Below are 13,280 nucleotides of genomic sequence, written 5' to 3'. Positions count from 1 at the left end.
TTGATCAGTCTTGTCTGATTAAGAGCCCATGCAAGTAACCTCCTACCTGAGCTTTGAAAACTCTTGCCTAAAGACTCCACCCTACCCCAGTCTGGGATCTAGACATGCTCCATTTGCTACTCGAATGCGAGCAAAGTTCCGTTTTACAGCTATACCGTGTGCTTGGAGCTCTATTTATAACCCCCAACCCTATGCTCAATCTAGTATGCATGGCGCCTCAGCTGAAATATTTGCAATATCACCTCTGCACACCTGCCCCAATTTAGGATTTCTAACTTAAAACTGCCTTCCCTTCTCTTTCCCCCACCCTTTCTATTATCTCTATATAAGCTGGAGCATTCGCAATATCACCTCTGCGCACCTGCCGTGAGCTGGGATTTTCTGTTTATCACCTAAAGCCCACTTCCTTCCCACACCCTACGATCAATCCATCATGCGTGCATCAAAGGTAGGCGGAAGCCTAATGCAAGATCACTCCTGCGCACCTGCCCTTCGTTTGCCGCTTCATATATAACCCAAACACCGCCTCATGCATCCTCAGTCTCCCGGAATCTATATTAAATTGCTTCCCTCCCCCCCCCCCGCCGATTTTTAACACTGCCTCCATTTCCCGCCCTGTCCCTCCCCAATAAAGCACGGTGACACTATTGCTCGTGTAGTTATTTATTTTGCAACATCAACTAGTACATATTTTAAAATAAAGTGTGAAGAAGCTTTTGGAGTGTGCCGTACACAAAACCGAGGTGTAGCAGTGATTAACTCCTACCGCCTTTCTCTCCCCCCGCCCCCCGAGCTATTCCAGCCCTCGCTGCTAACCTGGGGCGGCCTCTTCTGCAGCTGCGGCCGCTTTCTCGCGCGCCGCCTCCCCGGTGGAACGCTGCCTGCCTCACCCGCCGGCTCGCGCCTGTGCGCGCGCGCTGCCTCGCCAAGCTCCTGTGAGCTCTGTTGAGAGCATCGCAGGCTGGGAGCATCCTGGAGCCCAAAGCAAAAGATTCCCCTCCGCGAGAAGGCTCCCCACCCCTAATAGCAGCGGGATTGTCCTGCCCAGGGGGCTGCAGCAAGCTGCTTGGAGCTTGACCTCTTTCTTTTGGGGACTGCAGGCAGGCGTGCCAATCCCCCATGAGCTGAGGGGGAAAAAAGACGGACGTTTTTGCGGGGTAAGTAAAAGGTTGCACTAAAATAGTGTGTGTATTTGTATAAGGGAGGAGGAGGATCAATTGCGTAGAAGTAATGTGGGTTCAGGAAAGCAATTATATACGCACTGCAATGCAACTACTTTTTGCTAACTCTTGGCTGGATCCTCTTGTCACATCTCCGCACCCCAACCTGTGCAAACTTGTTTGTTTTTAAATAAGTTTTAAAATACAGTCGCATGTTTCCCTCTGCACGTTGGCACCCGGTTAACCGGCCAGGTCATTGCACACAGCTGCACCCCACCGCTGCTTGCCCTTTCACCGCGGAGACCTAAAGAGCAGGTTTTCATTTGGGGCGCGCGTATGTATTTAAAATAAATTGAAACCCTACCAAGCTACGTTGTTTCTTCGCTTGGTGCTTCGGAGGCTTCATTAACCTGAACAAACTGGTAAATGCAAATCAGAGATTGGAGGCGAACCCCACCACTCTTTTTTTTTTTCTTCCCCGACGTGATTTCCCCTCTAACTTGGAAACAAGGCGAGGGGAAATCCGTAGACGTGGGAAGAACGACCCCTGCAGTTGCATTGCGGAAAATCTCGTTTGCTTGAAGGGGGAATTACAGGAGCCAAAGCGTTTTGGGAGAACTGGGCTATGATATTGTGTTTTCTAGTTCGTGTTATGTATGTGAAATAACACGCATGGGGGGGGGTCTCATGCGTAGCAACGTGTATTAATCTCCTTCTGATCCCTTTGTAGAAGCAGGAGAGGAAACCCACCCTCCTCCCCCGGCATGGGGCTTTGTAGCAGTGCCCCGGTGAGTCGTGCAGAGTTCGGGGGTAACTTGCAGCTGGCCGCCCTGGAATAGAGACTCTCCGGACCGGATCAGCTGGCGTTTGTTGTCTATGTCTTGTTGGGAGATCTGGTGGATTTTTGTCTCACTCCTGGAGGAAGAGCCCAGGGCTGGTGGTTGCCGCCTTCTTGGTCTTTTTTGGAGGGCGAAGGAAGGGAAGGGATCTCGCTTGAGCCGTGCAGAGAGAGAGCTCGGACATGTGTTGTCAGCACATCTGGGGAATACAGTCTGCAAGTCCGAAAGGAGATTTGCTGGGATCGTTCAAACTGCGATATTGATCTTTGTTATTTCTTTTCGCCGAGGGATGCACTTGGCATGAGAATCGGAGGATGGAAATTGTTTGGGAGGTGCTTTTTCTTCTGCAAGCCAATTTCATCGTCTGCATTTCAGGTAGGCAGCGAACATGTAAGGGGGGAAATATCAGCAGTGTATTCGGGTTTCGCCGTCCGTAGAAGTGCGAGAAATAAAAAATAAAAAAATAAAATAAAAAATAGCAGTGCTAATCGTGGCTAAATTAGTTTAAGAGATTCGTTAGGTGCCTTTTGCCCCCCTCTACTCTGATAGTGCATTAATTACGGTGCATTGGTTGCAATAATTAATTGCAGTGATTTGGTAGCACACTGGTAGTCATTCCTAACACACAGTGATTGCAATAATTAATTGCTACATTGCTACAGTAATCCCAGCATGTCATGGCTTTTACAGAGCTAAAACTCGGTTGATGTGGGGGTTTTAAAAGGATTGCAGTTCACTGGCACAGTTCTCATGTTCTGGTGTGCCACGTTTTTTAGGGGTTGCAAAAGAAGGAATGGTAGTGAGCAGTGTGTTTACAGTGTGTGCTGTAAAAGGATTTAAAAAAAAACAAAAACCCAAACAACACTGTGGCTGGGAATCCTGTTTCAGACTCTTCCGTTTCAAGGTTGCCAAGATTTCTACCACTCTGCAGAAGTCAGGTAATTTCAGTTGTCACCAGAGCCTGTCCAATTAATGAATAGGCATGGCAGGGTATCTAGTGTTAAGGATTAGAGCAATTTATTCTTGGGGAAGACACTCTTTTCTACTTCAGAAGCCCTGGCTAGCTCGTTAATTTGTCAGGTCAGTCATGCTGGAATAATTATATTGCAGGAGCAACTGTGGGGGAGCCAGCCAGTTTTCTAGTTTGGGATGGCACCAGGGGGATCCAAGCTGCCTTATCTGCTTCTCTTCCCTGCAGGCTGCCTCTGCCCTGGAGTCATTGCATAAACCTGTGAATGGGAACTCTGACAGCATCGGCTATTCCATTTCAGGGAGGGAGATCCCGCTGGGCCTCAGTGCAGAGCCAGGAGCGCTTAGCAAAACTTGCAGCTCCCCAGTGACCATCAGCATCTGCACCAACTCACACTACCAGTCCTTGTACCAACTGGCACTCCCTGCACCAGTCCCTGGTCTAATCTGGCTTCTCAACTGCTGGATTGTCATCACCTGCACTAACCACCTCCCCTCCCCACATTGGCAGTATCTACATCATTTTGCATGATCTGCACCTGCCTCACCTCTCCTCTTGCCCCTGGACTGGTAGTGCCTACCTCAGCCCCCTGAGTAATCCAACCCCTTTTCCTTGCATTGGTACCACTGGCATTTAGATTGGCACCCTCTGCATCTGGGTGATGGGTCCTCTCATACTGGTAGTATCTCAGATTGCCCTTGTGCTAATCCACTCTCATATGTACCACCTGGGTAACCCACCCTCTCACTCCTTAGAATGGCATGACCCTCCCCCTCCCCCCCGCCCCCCCGCACTGCCTCTTTCATCCAAGCCTCACACTTTGCTGTCTAACCCAGTGTGATTCGCCAGCTGTCTAGCACTTTTCAAATTAGACGTCATCTTTAAAAATAACAGCAATGGAATAATGAACTCCTTGGTGTGAGCATGGGAAGGAGGAAGATTCTTGTCACCTCGAAGATTAACGTCTTGAGATGGTCACAGGGATAGTATCCCCTGATCTCAGCGCCACCCGCTGCCACCCAAACCAAAACCCTGCTTCTGAAACTGAGTGGGATAAGTCCTGCAGGGGCTCTTTTTTGGCTCTCCATCTCCCTGTAGCATTGAGAACAGTCTGATATCCATCCTTTATTTTTTAAGGAATACAGTGAACTACAGGCTGCTTTTTGCTGTGTGGCCTCAGATAGTTTGCTTTAACCTCATTCAGGATGTTTATATACATTTAGCCTTCAGTTCCATATATGTTTCCCCCAGGAATCCTCGTTTTTCATGGCTTCTTAGTACTTGTCATCTCTTAAAGAGGGATTAAGATCTGCCTATATCTGCTTGGCACTAATGCTTCATTTCTCTCCGCCCTCTCTCTTCCCCCCCCCCCCCCCAGCGCCACTTTTTTTTTTTTTTTTTTTTTTTGCACTATGCTCTGTAGCATATTAAGGAAGCGTATATAGTGATCGTTTGATAGTGCTTGAGGTTCAAGAAGGCTTTGAAACCTGTGGAGACTTGTCCCAAATTAACATGTATTCCAGAACTTTATATTCCAGGTTATTCCAGAACCTTTTATTTTTAGCCTGTCATGCAGTCAGCATGGTAATCACAAAAAGAAACTAACCGAGGAAAGTGCTCTAGAAATACATTTCTTGCAAATTACAAAAGTAAATTATTTTTAAATTAACTATAGCATTTTTTTGGAACCGTTATTTTAGTAATGGAGTATGAGACTGTGTTTTTTTCTATTGGTGTTGTATACATGTATCTTTCACTTGCACTTATTGAGGGCCTGATTCAAAGTCCATTTAAATCTGTGTGTGTCTTTCCATTAACTTCAATGAGTGTTGGATCGGGCCCTGTTTAACATAGTTGATACGTAACCAGAGGCTACAATTCAAAGTGACATCATTGGTTATCAGCTGAATGTGGAAAGCTAGGTTTCCTTACCCCATCTGTTGACTGGTTATATTAATAAACATAATAAAAATGTCTGGCTGAAAATATATGAAACATTATTTCGGGCAGTCTTTTGTATGCGTATCAAAATATAACTTGTACTGAATATAGCTTCTTATCCAGTTATGCACTTCTAGTTCATGTTTAACATGAAGATTGCAGTCTTTACACATGCTTGCCACTTTCTGATGTCATAACCTCCTCCCTCCCATGTGACAGTTTGAGTAGATTGGGAAAGGAAGACTAATAGGAAAGATCATTTATATCTCAAATATTGTGACAGGCAGCTTTAATTTTGGTAGCATGTTAGTGGTGTTCCAGATAAGGAAACAGAGTTTCGTTTACTAAAAGAAGTACCGATACTTTTTTTAAAAAGAATGAATGCTTATTGCATCAGTCACCTTCCACCTAATGTTCCTCATTCATCAGTTAACTATCTGTGCCTCAGTTAATGATATGTTGGGTTGGTCTGGGAAGAATGGTACTGGAATGCAGAAGTAAAACAATTGTTTTTTTTATATAAATTTGATTTAGTGACATTTATTTCAAAACCAGTATATTTGTTTGCACATGTTTTTCTTAAGCTAGATGTTTTTATTTTCTACAAACACTGAATTATGATTTTGGCTGCTTGAAGCTGTTTAAAAAGAGAACCGAGCTTTGATTGCGTGAATGATAAATAACAGACTTATTGGAACAAGAAAATCATTTTAACTATATAGAAGGGAATGAAAACCCTCTTTAAAAAAATACACTGGTGCATTTCTAATGCTTTTGTAAATAGTGTCTGTCTGATTCAAATGATCTTATAGGTTCATGTCCTTTATAATGATGCTGTAGTATGGCATTGACAGAATGTTGTGCCGATGGAGATGTCGTCCTTTAGACAGGATGTTAAAATAAGATCCCTTCTGGCTGCTATTTCAAGGGAGTTGCAGATAATCCTGACACTGAGTAAAAGGCAAGGGGATTATGGTCTGTGCTATCACGGCCAAAATTCCCTTCCTGTGTAATACCACTGTAGATTAATTAGCTGCAATGTTCACAGCTATGGGTGGGATGTTGCTGCTCACATAATGGCTGCCACATTTGCTTCTACAGTCACTTACATAAATCTTGTGTAATGTTCTCATGATTTTAGACATTTTGCCAACCCAGTGTAACAGAAGACGCTCTTTTCAAACCTTTGCAGTATGTTAAACTTTTTTTTTTTTTTTTTTTTAACATAAGTTGTCACGTGCATTGAATGTTCAGGTTTCTGCTTAAACAAGCTCTCTTTGGATCCATTCAATAGAAAAGTTTGTGGAACTTGGATGCTCAGGTTCTTCGTGGCATACTGTAATTGTGATACAGTACCTCATAATGTCCTTGGTCAATGAGAAGCTCATATAAATGAAATGCATGCAGTCCCCCAGAACTCTTATCTGAGAATAGTCTCATCCTTGCTGTTGTCCAGACATGTATGGCCCCTTTCCACCGATTCAGCAGGCAGCTAAGGCTTCCCACATGGAGGAATTCCTTGGTGGTCTAAAACTGATATAGCCTCCCCTGGTATTGAGGGTGTGGCTGGAGGTGAGAGTGAGTGTGTTGGAGCACTGCTGCATGCCATCTGATCTTTAACTGGTGTTACTGTCTCTTGGGGGCGGTTACCAGCTGCTATAATGCAGAATAGCTTTTAAGGTGCTCTGAATTGTGCTGGGGATGAAATTAGCTTCTGGATGGCCCCAGGATTTGGGAAGCACAAAGAGAACACAAAGCCTACTTGGCTCACCCCCTTTCCAGGCCTATATTTGAGCACCTAAAGTTATAGGGCCTGATACTGCTGTCCCACACCAGTATACTGCAGAAGTAAGTCAGTTGTAGTCAGTGGAGCTTCAATGTTGTAGAAGTCAGGTAGGTGAGAGGAGAGAGTTCTGCCTATTAGTTGCTATTGCTGCATTGTACATCAGTAGTTCAGGACCAAAAACTATGGACATTTAATTACTCAGATATTTCTACAAAAGTGGATTTTTCTCATGATTTTGGTGACTGCAGGCTACTGATAAGTAAACAGTGTAAGGTTCCAGGGGAAAGAACTATGCATACATGGGGGGACATGCAACTGATGTGCCATCATTAGACATAATGATATATGGGAATATACAGCCAATAGTTTGGTATGATAAATGGCTTAGAGCTTTTGGCATCCTGTGTATGATGGCCTCTTGGGTTCCAGTCCTGTAAACTAAAGTGTGTGGGCAGGCCCTTAGCCTTGCGTGGAGTCCATTGAAGTTAGTGGGAAAACTGCATTGACTTGGGGCCTTCAGTTCGTATCAGACTGAAGGATTGAGGCCAGATGTTTGCAGGGATTAGGAAGGGCTTTCAGTTCCTAAGACTTTCAGGTTGGAACTAGTTGTATGATTTGACGCTCTTCCTCTGGTGCTCTAAATGTTTTGAATGACTCCTCATGTTGGAAGTGCCACAGATATTTCATCTCTTTCAAAGGATGTTAAGTTGCTCCTGTTTTTTAAATACTACTGAAATAGCCTTGTAGTCAGTTATAAATATTTTCATGTCCTTTTCATATTTTCAGCTATCCTATTTGTTTCATTAGCTTGCCAGCTACAACACATGACCAAATAGGTGGTAAAATTATGTACTTACTTTTTGCTGGTGTGAGTATATGGGAAAGCGAAGTTTATGAATAATTTTGCAGATGTTATAACAAACTGTTTTCTATTTGGACAAATAAACCTGAAGGGAAAGAGCTGTAATCTCTGCTATTGTTTTCACAAACAACCATGATTAAAATCTGCTGTTCCTAAAGCTGTATCTATCTTTTGGCCTTGCTATGCAGTCTCATTGTTAATGAATCTGAACTAGACACCAAGCCTGCAAGACAAAATTAAAATAATAATCAGTACTTCCCACTTGAAGGGCCTGAAAGTGATCATAGATGTAGAAGACACTCTTGACTCTAAGATACAGTTGTTTTCAAATTCAACTGATGCTAGTTTCTCTAGTTTTGTTCTTGAGATTCCACAAATGGTTTCAGTCATAATATCTTTAGCAAACAACCTAGATGTTAAATCAAAGATTTAAATGGTGGATAGCTTTGCTTTTGCATCATGAATATTCCCTGTACACCAATGAACAGGGAGTACATGCTTACCATAAAACCTAGTGTTTCAAATACTCCTGTGTGATTGGCAAAGTGTTATTGTACATTACTGCTACTTAAAGGTTGGGGAACGGATGCTTTTTGTAGCTTAAGCTATGCATCATAGCTGACCCGTTGATGACTAACATTCTTTTGGCAGGAAGTGAACCTCTTTCATGGTGTAAATGGAAATAGCAGACCACCGTGTTAGTTCTTGTCCAAAAAGGAAAAAAATCTATTGAGTCCTTTTGTTTGTCAGGGTCTTAATAATCTAACTAAATTCTTCTCTTTGGATATCACAAATTAAGCCTGCTTGTATTTTTGTTTTGTAATCAGAGCTGCCCTTCTCTTGGCTCTTTGGATCCCACGCTAATAGTTTTTTAGATGGCCTTGCAATCGCTGTAGTGTCCAAGCCTTACAGTACCTTTGGAACATGGCTGCTGATAGAAAAGTTGTAGATATTTGTTTTATCATATACTTACTACAACCTTTGTGCCATGGTCAGAGCTGGGTAAGAGTCATAGTTATGGCAACCCTTTGACATATGGGGATAAATTGATTATCTTGCTCCCATCGCTTTTTTATTCTATTTATAGTCCACGTTTGGAGGAGTAGAAAGTAGAAGTAAAGGATTTAAATGGACTGTTCAGATTCATTGTTTCTGCTTTTAGTGTGGTTATGTTTGCATTGCTTGATGGCATTACAGTGCAAACGTAACCATACTAAAAAGTGGTTGTCGACAATCAAGAATTCCAGCTAGCAAACAAAATTCCATTATGGTAGACTAACGGTAATGGTAACAATAAATAGAAAATAAAAAAGGAATCATGTTCCTTATAAGTTCTGGCAGTGGCATCTTCCAGTGGGATTTACTGTTTAGAAACTAACCCAAAGTAAGAGAACATCTAATTCTAATGTAACGACACAGATAATACCATTCTTGCTGATTTAGCCATCTTACGGGGATGTTGGAAGATTTAATTACTGATTATGAAATGGTTTGAGGTCCTCCAGTGGAATGTGCTAAAGGCAGATATTAATTATTATAGGAACCGCTGTATCATATTAAACTACTAGTCCATCTAATCTAGTATCCTGGTGCTCTAAATGTTGGAAGTGCCACAGATATTTCATCTCTTTCAAAGGATGTTAAGTTGCTCCTGTTTTTTAAATACTACTGAAATGGCCTTGTAGTCAGTTATAAATATTTTCATGTCCTGTGGCCAGTACTGGATGCTTCAGAGACAAGTGTAAGTCCCCCACGCTGGTTAACTGGGCAGTAACATGCCAATGGGGAAAATTTCTTCTTAAACCCAGGTGCTTAATTGTTGACATGTCAGTTAGAGGAAGCTTGAGGCTATGTAGAATGACATTCACACCCACTTTATAAAACCCCTTGGCACTGCTATAATGATGGAAAGTGGTTTTGGGGTAAATGAGAAACCGGCCCATATCTGGCAAGCTGCTGTGCATGGCAGAGCCCTGTGCTCCCTCTAACTTCAGTGGGGCTCCATCTAGGTATAAAGGGGTCCACCCACACAGTCTTGGGGCACTACTAACACTTTACGCTATTGGTTTAGTATTTGCCTTTTACTCGGCTTGAAAAATGGAAAGAAACTAGCAGTTTATGGTTTCCACGCTCTAACACAATGGTTCAGTGATAGAATAAGGAGAATGCTTAAAACTAAACCAAGTAGCTGTTGTCATTGGGTTTCCCCCTTTAAATTCCATACCATACAAAAATACAGTTTCTGTTTATAGAAGTTTTGTAAATCTTTGTTTTTATAATAAAATGTAGAACATAAATTCCCAGGCAGTTTCACCTATTGTAACATAAATATTTGACAGTAAAATACCATTATAGTTTTATTTTGCAAATAACTCACTAAAAGATGATAAAACCTTTGAGAAATGGAGGATTAAAATAGACATAATAGTGTAACGAATAATGGTCATACCTGTCTTACCCTGCTAGGTGTGGAGCACTCTCAACTATCATTGCCCATTTGCACTTCTTCCATGGGAGTTCAAGGTGATCAGCACTTTGCAAGAGGTGTCAGCAGATTACATGATCAACCCCTGGTGTGCAGTATATTTATCCTGATATGAGGTCATGTTGTCAAACTTTTAGGTGTGGAGTGGATGAAAAAGTGTGCAGTTATTGGCCCAAAGTGCCCAGTAAGCACATGCAAGAAGAAAGAGGAAACTAAGCAGCATTATTCTTCCTTTCCTCTGAAGCCACCTTGTATCAGTAGCTTTTGGGAGCAGTGTCTGTCCATGGGGATAGATTGAGCCACCTTATGTGACATCTTCCTCCTTGCAGATTTGCAGGCAATTTCTTGCTGAATTTATTGCTGACCCTTCCCACTATGAACTTTCATAGTATCCGGGTTTGCTCCAGTCTTATGTCGAGAGACTAGGATAACAGGACTTCTGTAGCACCTGTCATACCAGTGCGGGGAGAGAGGGCGAGGGAGTAGTACAGGGCGCCTAACCCCCTGGGTGCATGAGCGTGTGGACAGCTGTGGGATTTGAAGCAGAGGTGGAATGGGCATGCCTTTTGGCAAACCATACCTGGACTCCCAACAAGTTATTTAGGTGAGTAACTGAAGGAATTTCCCCATGTAGAGTCACTCCTTTGGCGAGGTGGCATGATCTGGCCACTGGAGAGAGCATTGATCTGTGCTTGCTACACCTGGTGGCAAAAGGAAATAGATTGCCCTCTGCACTCTCTGAAGGCGAACATTCAAATGTTGAATAGGAAACATACATTTTATCACAGAGCCACCTGAAAATGAGGTTTGGTGGACAGTGAGTCATTTATCCTTATGTGAGAGGAAATCCATCTCCTTCGCAGGTGAATTATATGGCAAACATATATATATATATAATTTGGGAAACTGCAGTTTTAAATTACAGAAGGGAGAAGTGTAGTTGCCAGGAGGAAGATAAAATAATAAATTAATGGAGATATCCCATCTCCTAGAACTGGAAGGGACCTTGAAAGGTCATTGAGTCCAGCCCCCTGCCTTCACTAGCAGGACCAAGTACTGATTTGCCCCAGATCCCTAAGTGGCCCCCTTAAGGATTGAACTCACAACCCTGGGTTTAGCAGGCTAATGCTCAAACCACTGAGCTATCCCTCCCCCTGTAAGAGATTCTGAATGACTGAAGTCTCGAAACATATGGGTCATAATCTTTCCCTGAATAGGGAAGTCTGAAGAACTCCCTGTGATTTCTACATGAGTTTTGTCTGAGTGAGGACCATAGGATATGGGTCCTTCAACACCCAGTTAGGTAAGTTATGAACAAAACAAGCCTTGTATTAATAAATACTTAGCTCTCATGTAAACTTTTCTCCTTAGATTTCAAAGCACTAAGCAAGGAAGGTAAGGATCAGTTTCCGCATCTGCAGAATGGGGGACAATAAGGCCCAGAGGTGTAATGACTTGCCCAAGGTCACCCAACAGGGATGTTAGGTGTTAATCCTTAAATGTTGTTAAACTGTTGTCCATTTTCTCTCTCCTCAGCTTCTCCCACCCCTTCCATCTATTGGGTTAGCTTTGGGCCCTGATTCTGATGCTGATTGTGCACAGACACAGCCCTGTTGAATTCAGTGGTTCTTCACGCAGGTGCCGGGAGTTTGCCCAGCCACTGTAAGGGTCAGAATTGGGGCCTAAGACCAAACCGCTATATTAGCTCTTTAACACCCTCATGAAAATGGCTTCAGAGAATTACAGGCCCTAGTCCTTAGTTTGTATTTCTAATGCTCCAGTGTTGCCCTTTGTTTCTGTGAGTGGAGGGGAGTCTGCACTCCAGCAACTGATTGGCGATGGCGTGGAATCTGGGAGAGCATCACCATTGGGGGGTGAAAAGGGTGGAGGTGCAATCTGCAGGGCAAAACAATGCTAGTTACTGCCGAGTAAACCTGCAGTAATTTGTGTGGCTTCCCGCACCACTCTATGATCTCCCCCTCCCAGGGCCGCCGGGGGGGGGGGGAGGGGAAGTGGGGCAATTTGCCCTGGGCCCCGCAGGGGCCCCGCGAGCCCTGGTCCGGCGGTGGTCCGGGTCATTGGCGGCATTTTGGCGGCGGGGGGCCCTTCAGTCACTCCGGGTCCTTCAGTGCTGCCGAAGACACGGCGCGACTGAAGGGCCCCATGCCGCCGAAGACCCGGACCGCCGCTGGGTGAGTACAAGCGCCGCAGCTCCCCCACTTTGCCCCAGGCCCCCTGAATCCTCTGGGTGGCCCTGCCCCCTCCAGGGAGGATTTGGGGCAGCCAACAGCTGAGGGGCCTCTCGCGGTACAGGGGCCGAAGGAGCTAAGCTGTCAGGAGGACTCAGAAAGCCAAGGGGCCTGGCCTGTGCTGTGGCAAAGAGCCCTCATCTTCTAATGGAGTCCCTGAAATCTGCAGGTTAGCAGACTTAATTTTGGCCTCTGTAGCATAAGGCAAACTGCACGCCTGTGGTGGAAGGTTTCTAGGGCCACTGCTCTGTGTAGGGACAGCTTACATAGAAGAGCAGAAGGCCCTGAACTCCTTGGCCTTGCTACTTACCAAAACATGGTACCTTTAAAACTTTCAGCGCTTGAGGCCTAGCAGGGCAATTTGAATATGTGATCACATTCTCTCCTCTTGCTCTTAGCCTCCGGCCTCTCCATAGGTTTACTGGAGCTTGACTTATTACTCAAGCCTTATTACTCGCCAATTATCATTTGCTTTCTTTTATTTGTGCCTTGTGTTAAACTACTAATTCCAAAGGCTTTTGAGAACCTGGAACAGATCAAATAGATGATAAATCTAACTCTTATTAGGTTGACCTTCAAATTGGTGCCTGTTTGCTAGAACTCATCCCTTTGTCTTGTGCACCACATAGTTGGGTTAAGCTCTCTCATTATATTGGGCTTTGTGAAGGGACAGGCTCTCGCTCTGGTGGTGAGGAGACTAACGAGCTCCTCTGGGCCAATTCAGCACTAATGAGGCGCACCTGCAAGGCTTGTTCTGCGGGGGCAGTGTGGGGTTGTTTAAAAAGGGAAAACCTGCCACAGGAAGGGTCGGTGAATGGTAGAAGGACTGCTCCACCTCAGAGACTGCTGACAGCAGATAAAGTCAGCCAAGAGGAAAACCATCACAGGCCTCACCACTCCTGAAGCGGCACAGACCAGCTGCAAAGCAGCACACCCGAAGAGGAGGGTGTGATGAAGTGGGAATGTTCTTAATGTTTTCTCTGAATAC

General features: G+C 44.2%; 1 protein-coding gene across 1 annotated transcript in view; it reads left to right on the top strand.

Moving 5' to 3' along the window:
* Positions 1 to 2,313: 2,313 nt before the first annotated feature.
* The window catches only part of CA10 (carbonic anhydrase 10), a 338,024-nt gene continuing 327,057 nt past the window's right edge, over positions 2,314 to 13,280 (top strand). The window contains exon 1 of the mRNA XM_065416142.1: positions 2,314 to 2,374. Coding sequence (XP_065272214.1) covers positions 2,314 to 2,374 — 61 coding nt within the window. The remainder of the gene's footprint in view (positions 2,375 to 13,280) is intronic.

The sequence above is a fragment of the Emys orbicularis genome, chromosome 13 (genome assembly GCF_028017835.1).
Source record: "Emys orbicularis isolate rEmyOrb1 chromosome 13, rEmyOrb1.hap1, whole genome shotgun sequence".
NCBI lineage: Eukaryota > Metazoa > Chordata > Testudines > Emydidae > Emys > Emys orbicularis.
Note: the sequence above shows the minus strand (reverse complement) of the source record. Positions and strands in the feature narration are given on the sequence as shown.